We start from the raw sequence: 23,022 nt of genomic DNA on the forward strand, positions 1-23,022 counted from the left end.
ATCTTAAGGACCTCAGCTACAATACAATAGGCATCCTAAATAAATAATAAAGGGCCGTAATTATGAGCAAATATATTAAGATGATCTGTCCCAATGCACATAATTTTACACACACACCTCTGTTAATAGAAATTGTTTCCTGGTCCAAGCCCTCATCTACTACTGCTGTAGCTCAGTCTCACAGTTTGTTTTGCAACCCCTTACAGCCTTCTGGAATTTTACTGTCCTGATAATCTGGAGTCATTTTGGTAACTTGCCCATCTCAATCTTCACCCTCAACTATAGAATAAAATGAATCGCACATCAGAAGCTTGAGAAAACCTATTAGTTAGTCCCTTCCTCCTCTTAGTAGCTAGCTATCCATTACATAGGTCTCGTTATCTTATCCTTACCAGCCATTCAACACCACAATATTTTCTAGATCCTATCTAAAATTATTGTAGACAGCTTTGATCATAAAATTTTAGATTAAAACAAGATTATCTGTACCATTCCTAATTTCTAATATTTCCCTTCCCCTATACTCTCCTTTGCCAAAGCCCACAAAAACAAGATTTCTAAGATTAACTCAAGAAGCTGTTCAACTTTTAAAGCAAGTAGCCCATTACACTTTGTTTCTGACCAGGTCAGGGATAAATACAAGACCGCAACTAGTCCTTCATATGCTTCTGGTATACGTCAAAGATGGTATATCTTAATATCTCACCTCTCATGATTCCTAACCAAATTACCATGAGGAGGAGGAGGAGGAGGAGGAGAAGGAGGAGGAGGAGAAGAAGAAAAAGAATTAGAATTGGTTTTTATATGCCAACTTTCTCTACCCCTTAAGGAAGAATCAAACCGGCTTACAATCACCTTCCCTTACCCACATCAGACACCCTGTGAGGTAGGTGGGGCTGAGAGAGTATGACTTGCCCAAGTTCACCCAGCTGGCTTCGTGTGTAGGAGTGGGGAAACCAACCCGGTTCTTCAGATTAGCATCCGCCGCTCATGTGGAGGAGTGGGGAATCAAACCCGGTTATCCAGATCAGACTCCATGACTCCAAACCACTGCTCTTAACCCCTACACCACACTGGCTCGCCATACAGCTTGAATATCCCTTATCCAAAAATCCGATATCTGAAATACTCCAAAAACTGAAACTTTTTGAGCGTGCATGACTCATTGTGTTTTTTGCCCCTGGCCCTCAGCCAAGGCTCCTGCATCTGCAATGCCCTGCCCACTTCCATCCGCCTCTACTCCCCCAGCCTGCTCTTGCCGAGCCAGGAGCAACTTCAGTGCGCAGGATCATCCAGGCACTCCAGTGCGCAGGATCATTCCAGGCACTCTGGATGGGGCCAGAAAGAACTCCCCAAAAAGGCCTCTGCACAGCAGGGCCCTGGCCTGCTCCTCAGCCTGTCCCTCCTTTGATGCATGTGGTTTGCAGGGCTCTGGCGAGGCTTCCCCTCTCGCTCACCTTGCCTTTGCTTATTTTGCTGGCTGGCGGCAGCTAACACCTTTGCAGTCGTGCATCTTGGTGCCGCTGGTCCATTCAGAGCGGGGGGAGGAGACAGCAAGCCCGGCTGGCTCCAGCCCAGCTGCAGCGCTCTGACCGCCACGGAAGGGGAAAGGTGGCCAGGGCTGTTGGCAAGTGTGGAGGCAGACAGCCATGGGCTGACCGGCGGGTGCACCGCCACCTGTGCTGGCTCATCCTTTCCTTGCTCACAGTCTAAGGGAGTGATGGCAGCTGCGGAGCCACTGGGTGGGTAAGCCATGGATCTGCAGTTGGAGGAGCTCCTTCCAGGGCTATTGGGCTGGGTGGCGCTGCAGAGCTGCTCGGTATTCCAAAATTTAAAAACAAAAACAAAAAACAGAAATCCGAAACATTTCTGGTCCCAAGCATTTCAGATAAGGGATACTCTACCTGTATACATTTACCACTTGTCAGTGATTTTGCAATTGGAAAGCTAGCATACGCCCACATTGGTTATGCTGGTAAGCAATATTTAGCAAATACTGGTTTACCACTCAAGGAATGGTTACAAGAATGAAGTAATGTGTAAGCGACATGCAGGATATATGCTTAAATTAACAATATGTGTACATTATTTACTTTTATCAGTGATAAAACTTTTCAGATCCTAACATTTTTAAAACAAAGGCTCAAATCCAACATATGGGGGAAGACCTGGTTGGGCATGTGGAGCTGATTTTCAGCCATTATCTAAAGGTCTTGACTGATTTAAGAATAAAAGAACACTGAGGACATTTTGAAATGTCAGAAAATAGCCATGAAGTGTGAGTATACTGCTGCAATTTTAAAGGATTTTGGAAAGTCTACAATTAAAAAAGCTTTGTTTTGCATTGTTTGAACAACTGCAGCACTGATGCTAATAGATGGGGGAAAAGGCAAATCTACATACAGACAATTTACAGTGGGCTTAGGATAACCATTTTTTAAAAAAAGAATTGATGGATCTCTTAAGTCGGCACCCTCCATCTCTTGTTTTCAAGCTGTTTAAACACAATAGCCTATGTAATCTTACCAGCAGCTTTTCCCCTCATAAAAGATTTAAAGGGACAATAATTCAAAGGAAACACTTCCCAAAGAACAGCAATTCAGTAAATTAGCAATGCCATCTCTCTCCTTTCTTCTCTTTCAAAGTCCTCTTTAATAAAAAAAAAAGAAAATCTAGGCATAAGGAGAAATGTAATCAGAATGCAAATATGAGACAAAAACACAGCAAACTGAGGGGTCAGCATTAATCGTTCCTACCATTTTGACCACCTATTTGTTCCGCTCATTTTGATAATCTGATATTTGTTCCATTACAACATGCATCTAATAATATACTGGTGTGGGTCTACCTACTAGAAATAATAGTGGTCTATTTCCAATATTGTAAAATATTCATCTTGTTTTTTCTGAGAATGGTTCTTAATTTCTTAAGAAAACCAACTAAAGGAAGCTTCTGTAAGGAAACTACTAACTAGAATGAAATCTTTGTCACCTTCATTTTTAATGGATTAGAGTTTATATTCATCATTGAGAAACTATTATTTCTGTATTTATCAAGTTCAGTAGCACACCCACATTAAAGGAAGCCCAAATGAATAAACAGATTGCTTTGAATATACTATTTTAATTTGTATGACAATGAAGCTTTGGGAATGGGGATTCTCTTTTACATAGGAAAACTAGGAGATTAGAGCTAGTTACAAATGAGTATAAACTGGCCCAAATGTTTACAGCCTATTTACCTTTGTCATTATTTTCTTAAATTATATATCTCATTAGCCTCCCTACATTATTAAGGATTTTTTTAAAAGTGTATACACATAAAATACTTTATGTTCTCAGAGGAAGACCATTCCTTTCCTTTAATATTAATTTCAAAAAAGTATAAATGTAGAAGCTTCAACATGTTCTTTTAACCTAGAGAGATCAAGCAAAAGTTGTAGATGAACTACTGCACCTTGACATTTAACCAGGAAATATGATATGGAAAACTACCTAGAAGATATTGCTCACAGACACTGCATTCTCAATTTTATTATGGAAATTACTACAGTAACTTAATCCCAAGAGCCATGCATTTCTGGAAGCTATTTTTCTGTAATTAAAAACAATGTTTAACATCATAACCACTAAAATTCAATTTTATCGTCAAAATAATTACTGTTTTTTCTATCATGTAAGTAGCAAGCATAAAATAACATTTCCAGAAATTGCATATAATAAAAAACTGGAGATAGTATTTTGCATGCCATAACTGAATAAATAGCATCTCTGTATAAGCACTCACCTATAACAGTCTCTTACTCATCGGTAGCTATGCTATTTATGCAGGATTCTTAAAATGGCGTCTGGCAGCACTGCATTGCCTCATTCCTATACTGTAGCTAAAATGGAAGCAATTTATTCAATAAACTGTGTCCCTTGGTTTAAAGAGAAGTACTGTTTTCAAAGCAATCATCTAATAGCAGAAAATTTTAAGATGACACCCTGATATCTGACAACCTAATGTTTAACTAAAATGCACAAAGCAAGGAGCTTTGTGAAGTCACAGGTTACTAAGGAAATCCTTCCATTTTAGATAGTCTTCATTTTGAATATGCAAGGACTGATGCTCTTTCTCCAGCTCCTCTGTAAAGAGTTTAAGGTGCATCAAGATTAGGTATAACATTAGTGTCCATGGCAAATTTAGAACGATATACTTTTTTTTTTTAAGTTCAGTTTTCACATCTGCATAAGAAAGTTATAATTTCTCAGGGTCTGGCAAGGATAGGAAATGATTCTTACAGCAAAAGCAGCTCTACCCTATCAATTTAGGCATACTTAAACTCACTGATTTCAATGGGCCTGGGTATGCCTAACTCTCAGGCTGCATTGTCTCCAAATTATGGAAGTACAGTTGAGGAAATGTCTTGCTTGAAACCAATACTGTGTTAGCGTTGTCAGTATTATCTCAAAACAAAGCTTATCAACATATTTAAAATTATAGTGGATGCATAAATACCATGGGCCCTGGTAATAAATTATTAGCAGGGGAAAACAAATCTGATATGTAGAAAAGTATATCAAACTCAGTTCATACGTAACACATTCTATAAAAGAGAGAAAAAAGTAGAACTGCAGTTTCTATCATTAAAGCCCAAACTGATGGCCTAGTGAGCATACGATGATACATTGGTGCATTAAGAATTTGGTATGAGCACAGCTCCCAGAATGCCAAGACACCAGCTGGGCCGCTTTAGCTTGATACTCTTAGCTCAATGGAATACAGGACATAGCTGGCATCAAGACTTATTACTGTTGATCTGATGACTACAAGTAGCACCTGTCTTAAGAGAGAGTGAAATTTGCTTTATATCTTGCCAGGAGTAAAACAAACATGGCTACTTTACCATAGTAGGGAGGGGCAAGATTACACAGGGGAGGGGGGATTAGTGAGAAAAACCAGATGAAGTCCCATCTACACAGATGCAAAATTTATGAACGAGTATCTTTGTGCTGGAAAGTCAGGAATCCATTTTTATCAGCTTCTTCCAATGTCAACAGAGCCTGAGGGGCAGAAAAGGAGATTCCTTTAGGAGCACTTTACACTGTGCCCGTTTCCTTTTTGCAGTGGTGTTAAAAACTGTCAATAAGCTACAGAAAAATCACCAATTTTTCCTTAATTCTGTTTGGCCCCCAACTAAGAACAGATTGCTTAGTCAGAATGAAGGGCACATGGCTTTGAAAAAGGTACAAGTTTCATTGTATTGTCTAATCCAAACACCCTGTTTTTTTAATTCTACATTTTCTACAGAGATAATTACAAAAATAACTGAATGATAGTCTAGAAGATAAAGAATTATTTTTTTATTTTGGCTTATCTAAGTAACTCCCTAGTAGCCCAACAATTTTAAAAATAATTATGCTATCAATCTTTTCTGCATCAAAAACAACAGTTGCATTCTGTCAAAGGACTATATCTCAGTTTGCTTCAGTCAAACCCTGCTCAACTGCAAAATTAGCTAGAACCAGTGGGCAGGAGGAACTGTGTCCCTCTCTCCCACCCCCACCTCAATCATGTCTGTTGTTTAAATAAGACATACATTCCATCTGGTTTAAAACAGGAGGGGGGGGGAAGCACACTGTGTTCCTCTGCATGCCACCCATAAAACTGACTGATATCGTACCTTGTGAAAGCATCAAAAATATATGGAAATCATCAGCTTGGTTGAATTTGCCTTACTTAGAGGGAACAAAGATGGGAGAAATTTCCAGAAGGCCTCTCTCAGCCTTGCTACAGTATTTGTCAATCTTTAACCCATCCTCTGTTCCTATTGGCTCAGGCTCTCGACAGAGCGGCATGATTGGGCTGATCTGGGAAACAACACTGCTGTCTCTCCTTGCCTCAGACATCTTGCTGCAATGCAGACATTTATATTTTGTGAACTATGAAAAAATTAGCATTTGAGCAATTTTTAAAGGGTGAACTTTAGGGGACTTATGACGCTGTATTTCATTATGTGCTCAAGGGTAACCCGTGCACATATGCTTCCCCTTGTCAGCAGTACTTTTGGAGGTGCAAATCTGAGACACATCCTTCTTCAACAAAATCCAGGGGAGCCATTTTAACTCAAGCATTCAGAGTACAGCTCATTTTCTACTGCTTCTTCATAAGATAATACTGTGCGCTGTTAAGATTCCACACCCCTCTGCTAATGAATAAACTGCTCCAAGAAAAAAAATATCTAAGCTCATTTTTTACAACTTAAGAACTAAAACCTATTGCTCAGCTTTAGAGTCACTTGCATATGCTACAGAGTCCTCAAATAGCATAAAACCTGTTAATGAACTTCAGCTCCTTTAGAAACTGGGGGGAGGGGGTTGAACTGAAATAGGCATTTAAATGGTATGTACTCTGGGGTTTACTCTGGGGTTTCTTACTTTAAAACCAACGACAAAATATGGTAAAGTTGAAACCAAAGTAAAAGAGATATTACAATAGTGTATCATGCCTAATAGTAACTAAATATTGTATCTCAAAAGCATCTGTATTGCATTATGAAATGGACTGCTACAAAGCTGTATATACATTGAATGTACAGCAGTACTATATCTGTAATACTGTGAGAAAGGGTCCCCTGAAAAGCTGCTTATTGAGACTTGCATACAAATGTCTCATTTCTAGTTGATTTTTAGAGCACATGTTAGTCTAAAGTAGTTCTTACCCAAATTTCATGCTGGATGATACATCATAGATAACAAAAGCATAGGGTTACTGAGGGATAACCTTGTAACCATGTAGCAAGATTACATTGCTGAGAACTAGCAAATTCATCACACTTCAAAAGCCTGAGGAAAGTTTGAATTGAGCCTTAACCTGCAAATGCATTAATTAAGGGGTCTAGGAACAAAGAGTAAGTAGAATTATATTTTCAGAGGAAAACAGGAAGTATTCATTTCAAGCATGGTAGAAGATTGTCTAGGAAAAAAACTACAAATTCAGATTGGCACTGTTTATATGCACAAAAATGTTACATACAATTTTTAAAAAATCATTTTCACTTAGCTAGCCACTCACAGATATTCCCTTGCTGAATTAACTTTGCCCTGTTAAAAGCAAAAGATTGAGAACTATTTAAGATTATCAGAGAATAACAGACAAGTTTACTTACCAAGTGTTCAAGCAACCATCTCATTTTCCCCAGTAAATATGATACAACAAGCTGGCAGATTTGGGATTTGACCAAAAGGAAATTTTTGAAATAATTACGTAGCATCATGCCAAAAACCAGAAAAGCCCAAAAAGGAAAAAAAAAACTGAACATGTAATACTCTCATGAACCACACATGATTTTTTAATCAGTCCATCTCAGAGAAATGAGCCTGCTACATTGCAAAAGGGGGGAGCACAGAGTAAAAAGTCCATTAGTTTTATTTGTGGTACAGAGAGAAGGAAGGAAACAGTTCAAAATCATGTTGTCTTTAAGTAGGAAAGGCACTGAAACAGACACATAGCTACACCTGATGGTTTCAAACCCAGACCTAAAACTGCTCTAAAACCTACAATTCAAAAGTCCTTTTTAAAGAGACAGACTGTTGGCTATACATTGTCCTCCAGAAAAACACACACTTCATCTAATGATCCTGTAAGAAAAAAGTTAAACATCCATTTTTAATCAACGTAAAACTGTACAAAAAACATGATGCAATAGCACTCCACCACTTAGGCCCAGTATCTGCAATTTGCCCTTGGCACTATTTACTAAGGTCTAGGTAGCTAAAAATCCCATATTCTATCAGGGACAACTTAGCTTAGCTCTTCTTTTCACTGTTTGAAAAGGTAAACTTGCCTGTTCTGCTGTCTGCCATTATCCCTGCTTGTCTCCCTGTAGGGCAGTTAAAAGCATCTGCTCCCTAGCTTCCATTTTCTCTTCAGCAGGCATGTGACACAACAGACAATAGTGCAGGCAAACTGCTCAGACACAGAAAGCTGCTTTGGAATAACAGTATCTTGACAAACTCTAAAATCCAGCATCCTCTAGTGAAGTATGTATGCAAAGGCTTTGCCAGTCTGTAAAATAAAGCTATGGCTAATGGCTACTAAACCATGTGACCCAAGAAAGCAAATTTAAACATCTTCAACTTAATAAAGTGCTGTGGGGTGAGTTTTGCTCGACAGATCACAGAGAATCACACTGTTAAACCACAACTCATAGGTTTTAGAGGAAAAAAATGTAAAAAAGTAAAGCTTACCTCTGTGGATGCATTGTTAACACAGTGTTATGTCAATACTTATAAAACATGGAGGACAGGCTCTCAGTACTCAGACAGAAAGGGCTTGGCACTTCAGCTTGATGATCTGTCTTCCTAATAAAAGCTAATCCTGGATTGGCTAGTTTGGAAAATCTGAATGTAAAGCTTCAGGGGATTGGCTGAAACACTTCCTGAGCGATTATCTTTGTGCAGCTCTGGCAAGCAGGAGCCATCCTGTGCACAGAGAAGACAGGCTAAACTAGGCCTGTTTCAGCTGAAGAAACTTAAAAAGAGAACCACACACGTAGAAATTCCTCGTAGAAATCAGATTTCTACAGAGAACAAAGTGATCGCTAAGTGCCAGGCTAAATAAAGCATTTCTCCAGCCACATTTTCTGCCCCTGCTTCAGGTTTGTTAAACCTGCAGATTTCCCCAGGCCACAGAAGCTGCTTTTTCCACAGAGAAGGCAAACATTCTGAAATACGCAGCGAAAGCCACCCCTTAGTAAAGGCAGAAAAAGCATTTTGAAACAAAAACACACACAAGGTACACGATTAAACATATGATAAAGAGATCAAAGATAGCTTCAGTAGTTCTCCTATTATATAACATACACACAGCTCAAAAAGAAAATATGATTCTTCCATACACATTAACAAGATTGCTGTGAGCAGCACAAACCCACAGTTTGGAACTTTACCAAAATTGCTGCCGAACGTAATGTATGTTGGATAATAAGGCAGAAGGCTGGTTTCCTAATCATTAGCAATGCCCCTTACCTAATTAAATGTGGAGAATCCAAAAAATAGCTACATTTTTTCAGTACCATGCTAGATGCCACTTTTACAAACTGCCCTTCCTTCCTCCCTAAGGCCTTCTAAAGCTGTCAGTTAAACAAAAATCTGACTTGCCTATTAGTCTGCTGCAGCTGCAGCTTCCTGTCCATTAACCCTCTCATACACAGGCCTTTTTAAGATACAGGCCCTGTGAAGAGTTGAATTTCAGTGTGTGGAAAAATACCAGAGCTGCTATCAGATCAGGGAGGAACAATGGAACCGCAGCCTGAATTTAGCAACATTTCATATAACATTCTTATCAAAACGAGGTTGCTAATGAAAAAGTAGTAATTTTTAAATGATGAAGAGTTGTTTAGAGTTCAAGTGCAGCCGGTCGAAAATGAGACCAGTTCTTATCCACTCTGGGAAAGAAAATGAGTCTTTGTTCTTCTCTAAAAGATAATACATTTCAGAATGTTACCACAGACTGAGCTGTAAGAAATGTTGCTATGGTCACAATGGGAAGAAAAGGTTCTAGGTGACAAATTTCAAAGAACACAGGCCTTCCTTAACTCACTGTTAATATCCGTGTAGATCATTTTGTGTATTCAGAAATAACAACATTAAGACCAAAACAAAAAAAGGCCTTAGTTTAGCATGCAAATTACTATGTAACATTATATATGAAACAAGAATGACATTATTAACAGTGTGATTAGTCTTCTATGTGAAAAAATGAGCAAAGCTGAAAAGTGGGTGTTGTCTGAAGACAGTTAAAATAAATCAAGATCTAAATGCAAACTTCAGTTAATATATTGAATCAACCAATTATCTTTGCAATGCTAATTTGGGAGTTTATATAAAGAGAATATATGAACAGGCAACAGTCTTGAGATCAGGACAGCTTGCCGCCAAATTAATTTTAACTAGTCTTCTAACCGGCACTGCTTCTTTAATAAGCTAGTAAAATCGTAAAGCACAACAGTAAGTGATATAAGGCAACAAACCTTTCAATTTTGGACTTCATTTGAGTCACACGTGCATAATCCAATACAAAGAAATAATCCCAGGCTGCTGTGTCTCATGCTGTGGTCATGTCTTCCTGAGATAACAATCATCTTCACAGGAAAACTCCCATGCTACTGAAAAGTTGTACTTTGTATGGCAAAGCTGTTTTTCAGGCTGAACCAGTGGATTAAGTGCAATGCTCATACAATTATACAGTTTCTGCTAGCTCTAGCTACATTTTTCAAGACATACAGCAGTAAAAGATTACCTTCTTTGTTCCATTTTAGAAATCTAATAGGGACCACACACTTTAATAAAGGGCAAATACTAAGAGCAATGAGAGAAACCTGGAAATGGAAGGTAAATTAAAACCCTTTGGTGAAGGTTTGTCTCCTTCTCAAAGGCAGCATTTACCTCCCTGTACAAACATCTATGATGCAATTCTACATGCAAAGAGGAATAACCAAGCGTTATTTACCAATGACATTACTCAGCTGCAGAAACCACTGAATAGTTAAAACTAGATCAAGTGTTTGAGCCGAATTCTGATCATTCTTGGTTTCAAAAGCTTTTTGGAGCAGTCTGTAAAGGACAGAGCTTGCCGGTCACAAAATATTACTTGTAATATGTTAACTCTTCTGCATAAAATATTTAGCAAAGACATATTTGAAGGATATGCTCACCTCCAAATATTTTTTAAAATATGAATTTCTTAAGAAGTCAACATTCTCTTTGTACCCTCTCTATACAATGACGTACTTGCAACTCATTCCGAAGAGCTGCAGCAGCTGGGGATGGGGTAGCTTTGGCGGTGACTCCAAAGAGGTTTGGCAGCAGGGGGCAAAAAAGGGGGTTTAAAAAAAGAAAAATTAAAAGGGGGAGATGCCCCATTGAAAACAGCAATGCTGTGCCAACAAAAAGCTGGCGCAGCACCGCTGTTGCTAAAGGGGGCATTCTTGGGCTGAAAGGGGTTAGGACACTGCCTACCAGCTGCTCCGTGCCCCAGGAACGCCTCCCGGGACACTGGTGCAGGATGCCGGTGGGAGGCCGAGCCGGCATCCGAAGGACACTCTGCCATAGCACTCCACGGGGGCCAGCACAAGCGGCACTATGCCAGCGTCCGTGCCAGTTTGCACGGCGCAAGTGGCACTGACACCAACGTAGGGGTCATGGTGCCTCCTAAGCCAATTTGGCCCCCAAGCTCAGGAATGAGCTGTTAAACTTAATCTTAAATTAATCTTTAATAAACTAGGAAAATCACCTCCTCAGATCAACAGTTAGCAATGTACACAAATATTATGCTAGCAAATTACCCGCTACTATCAGAAATACTAATTAAAATCACTACTTCTACAAAAGTCTGAAGGGATGAGGAAAACACCTTTATATACCTCTTTGAAAACTTTTCAATACGTTGATATTAAATGAGAAGCCATGAAGGCTTTTTTCTAGAAGCTAAAGGCCCTGACCTGGATAGCCCAGGCTAGCCTGATCTCATCGGATCTCAGAAGTTAAGCAGGGTCGACCCTGACAAGTATGTGGAAAGGAGACTTCCAAGGAATACCGGGGCGGGGGGGGGGGGTTGACGCCAAGGCAGGCTATGGCAAACCACTTCTGAACATCTCTTGCCTTGAAAACCCCACCAGAGGTCGCCATAAGTTAGATGTGACTTGACATTTTTTTTAAAAAGGCATCTTATTTGAGTACATAACATTTTTTTACTTTTACAAATCCTGTGGGATAAGTTAAACTTCAAGATGGTGGCTTGCCCAAGAACACTCTGTGAACTTGTTGGCAGAGTAGTGCTTTGAACTCAGGTCTCCAGTACAGTGGCACTACACTACATCATACTACTTCACATGGCAGACCCCTGACTTGCCACTGCCCAAGCCCTGTCTCTTCACTCTTCCCCTCCCCCCCAACAGTCGGACTGCAAGAAGGGACTGCAGCCCCTCACACAAAGCAACAAGCTGTACTCTTCCTAAAATCAGGTCCTTTTGTATGGAAGGAGGTCCTGGGATGGTGAAAAATCGTGGGGGAAACCCCACATGAGCAGCCCCTTCACACCAGCAGTTTACCAGGCAGAGCTGTTGCCTTTTCAAGGGGCTACTACACTGCAGAGTACATGTGTAAACTGGTCCTTAGGTAGGGAGTGGCTGTGAGTATAGCAATAGCAACATTCCAATCATGTGGAGGAGGGGCTGTGAACACAAACCTGAGGCAACTTTCCTAGAACAGGCAACCTTAAGCTTTCCTGGTAGGCAATGGATTAGCAATGAGTGCCATTAAATACATAGGCCAGGGGAATTCCATCATGGCAGAAGTGGTAGATTAAAGGGAAAGAAGTTATGGGAAGCGTTTATCTCACAGTCTGTACTGGTGCAGGATGTTTCCACATGTTTTAATTCATGGGAAGTACTTAACTGTAGAGCATTCCCGTACACGTTTCAAGGATAGAGAGAAACCAGTGAAAGCTCTCTGAAGTATGATGATTTTCTTTCTTACAGTCCTAGGCAGAGGCAGATGTTACAGGAGGGACAGAGCTAGAGTTGTTCCAAATCTCCTATATTTATGTAATGTATTGAAATATTTATACCCCTCCTTTCCTCTTGGCTCAAGGCAGTTTCCTCCCCTTTTCTTAGCAAACATCAACATCTTAGTAAGTTCAACATGATGTGATGACATTTGGTTGGTCACATCAGTTTTTCCAGGGATGAAAAGAGAAACAAGAGACCCCCGTTTGACCAGTGAAACGGCAATGCCAAGGCTTATGGACAACAGCCATGTAGAACAGGGTATGCAGTGCAAAAATGGAGCAGAAATGTTGGCAGGACTCAGCTCATTATGTTGTTTCTCTTCCCTACTAATGCATGATGTGAGGTGGAGCAGGGAACTATAAGTCTACAGAAGTAGCATACACACGTTCTAAGAAATAAATAACAAATGCTTAATGATGGGCAAAGCAATTTCTCCATCACCTATCCTTCTTGATATAGAACTGGCCAGGGCTTTCCAAGTCTTTTTCGACAGTTTTGATAAATCTGAAGTATGATAAGGACAAAAGCAGCATGAAAAGAAATGCAAGCCAGAGCAACTCTCCCCTCAAAGGCCATTTCCACAGGGGCTTTCTGCCCCAGTTTGATGTTGGGAAACAGGTTTTCCTGCTCCTTCACCTTTTCTCTAATCTTTCTCAAACCTGCATTGCTGTGAAAGTTTTTGAGGGAAACCACAGTAGAGCCTGGATGGCTGCTGTGTGGGTAGAAAAGTCTGGATTTTCCTGCCCACATGGCAGCCATTTTCCTTGACACTGTCCTCCTGGTGGCCATTTCCTCCCTCTGCCACCAGGGGGCTTTTAAAAAAATCAGCAATTGACTATTGTGCTGATATAATGTACAAAAATAGGTGTCACAGGTTATCTAAATCCCCAGCTTTCATTTTTTTAGTCTCTAGCCCCTTTTGTTGTGGAGATATTATTATTATTATTTTTTTAAAAGAATTGAAAAAGCCAAGTGGCCTGGAGGGGGATAGCCACTGCTGGGGGACTAGGGGAGGGAAACTGCAGAGATACCTGCCTTGTGTAAGTCCCACTACCACTGAGCCATATCTGCAGCTACAATGGACAACAGGGAAACCACACAAGCCAATCCCTGTGTGGAAACCACCACACTGACAGACAGCATGGAACACATTGAAAGGGTACTTTTCTAATAATTGTGAGGTACATAGAACTGTGGAACTATATGTGATTTTCAAGTAAGGTTTATTCAACTTCTTGAGGGGAAAATATATTGATATCCACCATACTCATTAAAAACGTATTTATTTATTCATCCGTGAACCTTAAGACAAGATTTTAATTTGACTCATCAGAGACAGCAAGCAAAAATTACCCAAAGGAGATGGAGCGACCATATTACAACTAAAATGGCTGCCAGCAGCCAGAAGAGAACTGCGTACAAAGCTTCCTCACAGCACTGCCCTATGTAATACAGAGGAGCACTATTAAAGCTGCACATGCAGCTCTTATTCTCCTTTCTAGCTTTAAAGAGCTAAAGCCAAAAGAGAGACAGAATCCACCATGGAGGCTGCCTGTGTGGTTCTCTCTCTGCTGGCAGCGTCGTTCTTATTAAGAGCCACATTCCCAAACAAATAAAACTGAAATACAGTTGATTCTCTGTGAGAAAGACGACCTGGCTCTGGGACTGCAATGGCGCTGATGACGGCTGGGCAAGTAGCCAACATGACACACACAGTCCCCAGAGAGAGGATCTGGTTGTGTATCAGATAGTAATTCAATAGCAGCAATAGCTAGATGAGGCCTCACGTTCTGTTTTTATAAATCAAGGGGAAGAGAGGGGGGGACCCAAATACTTGGCTGAATTGCGAGTAATAACTGGGATAACGAGGGAACTCCCCTCAAGTAGTAGCTAATATTGTTTCTGAACTCAAGCATGAAAGCTGTAGATCACTAACACTATGGTAAGCATATGCTTTCAAATACATTATATTTGGAATGCTCCTACATATTAAATCCCAAAAGGACGAGGGGCAAAAATACTGTTTTATCGGAACAATTTATGTTGCTGAAAGCAAGCAACTTTTCAAGCTAAGGGAGCTGAAAGAACCCCTGCTGCAATCAGTGAATGAAGCCTCTTATCCTGTAATAAAAGGCAATTAAAATGCATGGCCTACTGCAGCTTAGCCAATTGCTTTTCCTCCGGGTGTGGCTATTTAGGTGGGGATCTGGGGGAAGGGATGAGTGAGAAACAATGAAGTGGGGATAAAAAATGGTCAGGAAGGAAGGCATAAATGGAGGGCTAAGGAGGAGGCATTGATCAGTGGTATACTTTGAAAAAAGCAGTGTTGAAAGGCAGAGACGGCAGGGGGGAGGGGAGTCATGGAAACAAAAAGACTGGAAGGAAATAAGGATGTAGGAAAACAGAACAGTTCAACACTAACCGCGTGCAAGCAGACAGCTACAGAAGCATCTCCACTTATAAACATCTCCACTCCTCTGAAACCATCTCCACTTATCTCTCATTCCTTCCTTTATAGAGAACTCCAGACACAGTGCCCACTGCTACAATGGTAGAAAGATATTCTCTTCCAGAAAACACCACATGCATTACTCATGGCCTACAGTACTGCTAATCAAACATGTCTCTAAAAATCACCTGCTGCCCAATATAGAAAAAAGGGTCTGCCTTTCCTGAAATGGCATTTTCGTGTTCACAATAAAACAGGAGCGCAGGAATTGCTGAGGCAGATTCAGAGAGAAAGGAAACCAACTGAGAAGTTTAAAGGGAAAACAGGCAAAATCAGCTATGAGAAGGGGAAAGAGATGCACGCAGAAGCTGAGTTCAAATACACATTCTACAGAGGAGCCAAAGAACTGCAGATGGTTCGTAATACCAGATGGGAACTTGGTGGGGTCTGTTTCTGGAAGGGGAAGGGGAATATGCATCAAAAGCTGACAGACAGAAGACAGTATTTCAAAATTAACTGGAATGAGAAAATGTCTTTCTTCCCTGACAGTACTAGAGGAGGTAAAAAAAAAAAAAAAAAAGTCTCTTTTTGACTCTCACAGTAAAGTGACCCAGAACAATTTTTAGCATCATGATTGTAGAGAAAAATAATTCTTCCTGAAATAAGGCATTCAGGTTCTACAGGGAGAAGTATCTGAAATTTTGCATTATTTATTGCTTTATTTATATCCCCCCTTTCTCCTCAATGGGGACCCAAAGCAACTTACATTTTTCTCCTTTTCCCCATTGTATCCTCCCAACATCCCTGTGAGGTAGGTTAGGCTAAGAGTGTGTGACTGGCTCAAGGTCACCCAGCAAGCTTCAATAGTACAGCAGGGATTTGAACCTGGGTTTCTCAGATCCTACTCCTACACTTTAACTACTACATTATCCTGGCACTAGGGAAACCAGAAACAGGGAAGGGAGGATGGAGAATAAGTCTTCTCTAGCAGTTGAAAGCTTACATTCTTGTTCAGATTTCCAAAACCTCAATGAACAAGTCAAGATATTTTCACATGAAGGATACAGGCAACTAACCTAGACTAATAAACTAAACAGAAACCATGGATGAACAGAATAAAACATGCCAATTGGTGAAGAGCCACACAAACTATATTTAGGGGTAGTAATAGACCTGTTAAGTCTGTAGGAGCAAAAGATATTATGTTTTAAGGTGGCAGGACTTAGTGATCAAGATGTGTGTGCTGTCTTCTATTTGGAGCAAACTGAAGTGCATTCAAACGTAAGTTTTAACTGCACTTGATGAAGCTTCAATTTAGTGTGTTGTGCAAATGCTAGTGCTTCAGCAGAGTGAAAGACAGGGTTTCAGTCAAGCACTGCATGGTAGAGGAAGAGCAGGGAAGGAAGTGTACAACCACAGCAAACAACTTGTAACCATGCACAATGCAGACAATCCTTTGTTTAGAAGAGATTGTCCAAGAGTTTTCTTACAACACTTTCTGGGCCCCAATTCAAATACCAATAATCTGTTCCACAGGTGAATGTGCAGAGATGATTGCACAGCCTACAATGTGCCAATCTGCAGACTAAAGTATTAGTCCTACGCTGGCATTAGAAGAGAAATAGAACAACTGAAGCCACGAGACACATTTTTTATAAAAAGTAGCAACTTTCCTGTATCTCTGTCTTCCAAAATGGTACTGGGATGCTGGCTACAGGGAAAAAAGGCAACATCTATCTCAGGATCCTACCTCTGTGGTGTAGTGGTTAGAGCGCCAGATTAGTATTTGGGAGACCTGGAAGCTGGCTAGGTGACCTTAGGCCAATTGCATGCCTTTAGCCAAGCCTATACCAGAGGGTTGCCCTGACCTGGATGGCCCAGGCTAGCCGATCTCATCAGATCTCAGAAGCTAAGCAGAGTCAGCCCTGGTTAGTATTTGGATGGGAGACCACCAAGGAATACCAGGGTTGCTGTGCAGAGGAAGGCACTGGCAAACCACCTCGGTTAGTCTCTTGCCATGAAAACCCCAGAAGGGGTCGCCATAAGTCGGCTGTGACTTGACAGCACTTTACACACACACATATCAGAGGGTTATGAGTATAAATCAGAAAAGATATGTTGTAAGCCATTTTGGGTCCCCACTGGGGGAATAGGCAGGATATCAATTAAGTAAATAAGTAAACCAGGTGAAGTAGGTTGTTGGCTACTTGTCCCAATTAATCCCTTAATCATCCGAGCACCACAGAAATCTTCCCTTTTTCTTGAGGGTATGTAAAATGTCAAGCAAATGCTCTTTGTTATTTCTGGTAAACAGTTCTTATAAGCATAGGCCTGTTGGAACATGCAATGTATAAGAGAAGAAGCTGACAACATATCGCAAAGCCAATCAGATAGGGATGTGGGTCACTACTCCCTTTTGCTAAATGTAATATTCTTGTTTGTTTCAGTTCTTTGAGCTCTCTTATTGCCACAAGTCATGTAGTTAGGTTGCTTACCTGTCTCTCATTCTATTCAACAGTGTTAGCTCCTAAATATATTACTGTGTTTTCTTTCATTGGCTTGGCATCTTTGCATACAAAAACGCCACCCTGCCTAACAAGCCTCACCTTGAAACAGAGGCCATTCGTGTTTGTTTGGGATTCTGAGCATATACTGTGTTTCATTGTTAGTTTTACAACTTCCTCCCTCTCCATTTTAATTCAGTTTGGTTGCACTGCTTGATGCAATTGCCTACAGACAGCTATATGGCTGTCTACAGCAGAGTATCTGGCCTCCAACTGGACTCCGCCCACTAGTACTCATGTTTCAAACAAATCAATAGCTGGGTTAGATTTTTTTGCATTTCTGGAATTGCTCCCAGATAGTCGAACTGTACCTACAGAAGCCAATATTTTTATCCACAGCTCAGTCTGCCTGAATCACATGACTAAGGTGAACCAGTTTCCTAGTGAACAGAGGAGTTGGCGGTCAGATGTGTGCATCTTCTTTTCCCTCCTATCTGAACAATGCCTTTGTCATTCTTCTGGTTTGGATTATTTGTTCTAGCAAAGGCAGCAAATTACTCATCTTGCTACAGCTCCACACTGCTTGAAAGGGGAATGTGAAAGCCTTTCTGCTGAGAGTCATTAACTCTCAAGCTGGCACTGTCTTAAAGGAACACTCTCCTTTTTTCTTCTGTCCCAAGCATATGTAATGGCCAACCGTACTATGCTGGAGGAGCTGACAAGATATAGTCTCTCCTGGGACTGTACCAACTCCATTTCTTTTTGAGGTTGTGCATTTTATGCAGAGTCAATTTGGAAAGCCACTCAACTCCACATATAATGCACAGCCTCAAAAAGGTTGGTCTTCAAGCCACCTCTCCAATAACAGTTTGAATTAACTGCATTAATCTGGAGTGAGGCAAACATTTTCAAATGAACTAAGCCTCTCACATGAAATGTACTATGGCGCAGTTACATCAGAACACTGTACACTTTATGAATAAGAATTAACTCCAAGAACCAACAGTACCAAGAACCAAGCCTCTTTTGCATGGGACAGTATTGCACCAGCATTCTCTGAGATTTCTGTGGAATACCAAATCTCTGAATACTAATATAATACCATATTATATTAGGTGCTGTGGAACACAGGCAGGACAGTGCTGCTGCAATGGTCTTGTTTGTGGGCTTCCTAGAGGCACCTGGTTGGCCACAGTGTGAACAGACTGCTGGACTTGATGGGCCTTGGTCTGATCCAGCATGGCCTTTCTTATGTTAATAGAGGAAGAAACTGCTCACCAAAATATTTAAGCAGACTGTTACTACCCAAAGACCGAGTTCTACCACAAGGGTTCCTTTTTATATGTAAGCAATGTGCTGGAATGTAATTCTTTAAGCATTAATATCATTTTGCTGCATGCAGCCAGCACAGACAGAATTACATTTGGGAAGAGTTTCAGAATTAATCACACTCTGGGTTGCCTGAGCTTAAGTGCTAGCGTGTGGCAATCTCTTAGTTGCAGTCAAAGAAGATAATTTTGTGGACCAAAAACTGGATGCAGTTCAGCCATGATGAAGCCTGTCTCTTTCCAATGCACCCAAGGTCAGCAGAAGTGCCTGCTCCTAATTCATGGATAGACCCTTTTTGTGACTTACTGAGGCTGGAAAGACTATCAGGCATGATTTATTTCCCAAGGATCCTGATAAGCAAAGACTGGAAGATTAAGGCAAGTCAGTGTATGGAACACTGCGATAATATTAGTTTCAATGAGGCTTTCATATTTTTTTTAATATTGAAAGCTACCGAGTGTGATGCTGAGGACAACAGCTGCTATGCCACTGGTTATTCACAGTGTTTGGCCTAGACTACATAGCTTGATGGTGACCCATGCAGCAGAATGCAGATCATGCTGAACAGCTATAAAACAAAAAAATGAAGGGGCAATTGCAAATCAAAACGAGGGTACAGATCCATTCCTCCAAGCTGATTAGGGTCTTGGAGCACCTTTTCAGTTTAGAAAAATGACGAGTAAGGGGGGAAATGATAGAGGTTTATAAAATTATACAGAAGGTGGAGAGAGTTGAGAAAGAGAACCTTTTCTCCCTCTTCCAAAATACTGGAACTAGAGGGCATCCAATGAAGCTGATGGGCATCTTTTGCCTTGAAAACCCCATGGTCCTGGGGTCACCATGAAATCAATTGTGACTTGACCGCACACAATTATTATTAACATAATTTGCCTTCTAAGACACTGGCCTATAGTCATAACATAGCATGGCCATGAGCAAGAGAAGTAAAAAGGGTCTATTTTAATACTGGCAAGAGTTTTCTAAGTGTTTATGGCTAGCCACAGGCAAGGGCCACCTGCCATGCATAATTCCCACTGCAGCCTGAGAGAAACTACATGACACAGTTGTTCTTGTAGCAGGAAGACCCTGCTGCAACTGCCAGAACAAAAATACCAGCCAACTCTACTGCCAGGAAGAAATTGAGTATCATCTGCCCCACATATCATAATGCTTGTTAGGCTTGTTGTTTACCAGCTGGCTTAATCAATTTCTGCTTGATTCATGTTCTAGCCTTATCCCTTGTGAACACATGTACTTCTTGTGGCTATAGAATGCCCTCAAGTACCTTACATGTAAATTGTTATTAGTTGTCCTCACCTGAAATGCAAAAAGGTAACAGCTTGTTCAAGAGATTGGTTCTCTTCAAATAGCTAAGTAGAGAGAGAAATGTGTTGCAGGTAAACATTACCTGAATGTAATTGCTGCCAAGTAATGGAACTGAACACTGTTATATCTCAACTATGAAAAGGCAAGAAGAGCAGCAATAAAATTAGGACTATCTGGAAAAAAATGGTTAACTGCTTTGTTCCCAAAGAGAAAAAAAAGTATGCCTCCATCAGCCTAAACACCTAATGTTTTGGATCAATTAATTCAGCCTGGCAGTTGCCCAATTACAGAGCAAGTAATTATTTTCAAGTAGAAAGCCTGACAGGCCCACTGCTCGAGCTATGCTGTGACACACAGGTATATACAGGCTGGATGGCCGGCAAAAACCTTTTGGGCTGCTAAACAGTCTGTACCTCTCTGCAATGTAGGCAGAACTGTTTCCTCTTCTAACAGAAAGCTGGGACTATCATAGCCCATCTCATCAATAAAGTGAGATGTCACCCGTTAAACTTCAACTTTCCTCTTTTCCCCTTCCCCCAAGATCAAAGGTGGCCAAGACTACCAGTAGCTAGTATGCAGAATATTAGGACTCTTGTCTGCTCTGAAAATTACTCAGTCCTGAAAGCATTTACTTGGAAGCAAATTCAGCAGAGCTTACTTCCAAGTAAGAATACAGAGGACAGCTGTTCAAGTTGCTACTCATCCAAGATAGAAATGAAATCTCGTCTACAACAACTCTTGTGTATAACAAATTCATCCTGATAAAGCAACTAAGATTTACTGTAAGTAGTAATTATATTTAAATAAAATCCCAGCTGTGTTTTACAGTGTAGCCAAGTACATATTTGCGCTACAGTCATTGGATGGAAACTGAAATATAAAGAGCAGTCATCTTCATGGTTTATCCTAAATAGCATGTCATATACGGAACTATAAAAAAGGTATGGGAGAGTGGTTCCAATGGGAGAGAAGAATAGTACAGAGTGTTAATAATTCCTTCTCCTTTACTCCCTTAATGTTAACAGAAATGTAGCACCCCCTAGTGTTTTTTGTTCAGGAGATGAAAAAAAATTCATTGAGAAACAACAGGGGCTGTGCTATTTACAAGTTCCTAAAATATTAGTTCAAAGGAGAATTGTACTGCCACATATACCTAGCAAGAACCAATTCATAACATTTTATGCGTAAAAGCATATTCCTGAAGCCAAGAATCATAGATGCTTTCTATAAAACCCAAGAGAGCTCCCACTAGAAACTGTTTGTTCAAGCATGGCCTCTGGGCAAACCTATATAACTTGTGCTTCACCATCCCCAACAAATTTTGTATAGGGTTTGGCTAAGCATATAGGAAAAGAGCCACAAAACACATTTTTTGTATTGACAGACATATAGGAAGAAACTGATTTCCCAGATTGAACTAAAAGTAGATGAAACATGCTTAGTGACCACTGCTATTTAATGTTTTAGTGCCAAAAGTCACTAGGTGTTTTTCATAGTAAACAAAATGATATTCAAGTCCCTGCTCAAAGGGCTTATAACATGAGTTGGAGGAATTAAACAGGGAACAAAGGGGCGTTTAAGGTCTGACCAACAATAAAGCCAGGGTCAGGAAAGGGCAACATAAGATGAAGTAAGGGAGGCTCTGATAATTCAAAAAAAGTGGTGAAGTTTGAGGAGGTGGAAGTGGGATGAAGATGGAAGTGGGAGAAGACATAAAGGGGCCAAAAGCAGATGTGCTTTCATCAGAGAGAGAGAAAAAGCAGCATGGGGTGATGTGGAAGAAGATATAATGGGGTGAAGACCTCTAAAAGAGAAACTTATGACCAAGTGAGAGATGGATTCCGTTACATGGAAATTCCAGGCAAAAATGTTTGTGCCTGTCCTATCTCACGCATCACACCTCACTAAAATTCCTGCATATTAGAATCTGGTAACTAGTCCTTCATCCCCAAGACAAGGAAATACCATGATTCAAGGTGCAGGAAATCTTGACATTTTGACCATAGTTTATTCAAGCAGTCAGATCAAAATATGTCCATGTTGCACTTTAGACTTGGTGTGATAGTCCTGCAAGTCCAGATTGATTGAGTCCCATATAATGGATAGAGGGATACCTATGTTGTCAGAACAGGGATAGCCACACCCTTGGCAGGTTACAAGCAGGTTGTTCCTGCACACAAGAACTATAGCTAGCTAGTCTGAAGTAAAGTAAGGAGAAGTCTATTATGAGTTTCCCTAAGCAGGGAGTACACCTGAAGGAGGGAGCTGAACCACACTCAGCCTTGCAGACTCTCCGTTTCTGATCCTGTGCAAGTCCATCTTTCCAGGCTGAACTCCAATGATTCAGTCACAACATAAAAATGGGAATTGTGTCAGTGATGGGCCCTATCTGATAGAAAGCCCTAACCCCTATACAACCAACTTTCAAGCTGCAGTGCCCCAGAATCTGAAGAATTGCATTTTTGCAATAACAGTACATTGGAGTAGGAGTAATTAGAATATATGGTAATTTCAAAACAAGAATGTTTTCTTGAGCAAATATATCTGGATATTTACAAGAAACAAAAAGCGGCTCATCAAGTACATAATTAGGAAAGCTTGACTCACAGAAGCAAAATATTGTCTGTACTATATATGTAATGTATATGCTTCAAAGGGAAATACAAGACTGGATAAATGAACCTGCCTCGAAATACTGGAGGAGACAGAGATACATTTACAAATTATTTGGAAATTAGACACACTAAATTTGGCAGAATTTATTTCTGAGAAGGCATGTTTAGCAACCAGTTAAGTGAGTGACACAATTCAGATGTCAAGTAGGCCCCAGAATACAATTCACCTCTCATTGTTTAATCTAG

At 40.5% G+C, this 23,022-nt stretch overlaps 1 protein-coding gene across 7 annotated transcripts in view; it reads right to left on the bottom strand.

Annotated features, from left to right (window-relative positions):
* The window catches only part of ZMYND8 (zinc finger MYND-type containing 8), a 97,826-nt gene that overhangs the window by 62,305 nt on the left and 12,499 nt on the right, over nt 1-23,022 (bottom strand). For 3 of the 7 annotated variants that reach the window (XM_056867447.1, XM_056867448.1, XM_056867442.1), the window contains exon 1: nt 10,016-10,127. The exons of 1 other annotated variant lie outside the window; for it this stretch is intronic. In XM_056867447.1, the coding sequence (XP_056723425.1) occupies nt 10,016-10,035 (20 nt within the window). In that variant the 5' untranslated portion in view covers nt 10,036-10,127. Of the gene's footprint in view, nt 1-7,828; nt 7,936-8,231; nt 8,339-9,058; nt 9,080-10,015; nt 10,128-23,022 lie in introns of those variants that run through there. 3 more of the 7 variants (XM_056867446.1, XM_056867443.1, XM_056867445.1) reach the window with 3 other exon arrangements.

Source organism: Euleptes europaea, chromosome 2 (assembly GCF_029931775.1).
Source record: "Euleptes europaea isolate rEulEur1 chromosome 2, rEulEur1.hap1, whole genome shotgun sequence".
Classification (NCBI taxonomy): Eukaryota; Metazoa; Chordata; class Lepidosauria; order Squamata; family Sphaerodactylidae; genus Euleptes; species Euleptes europaea.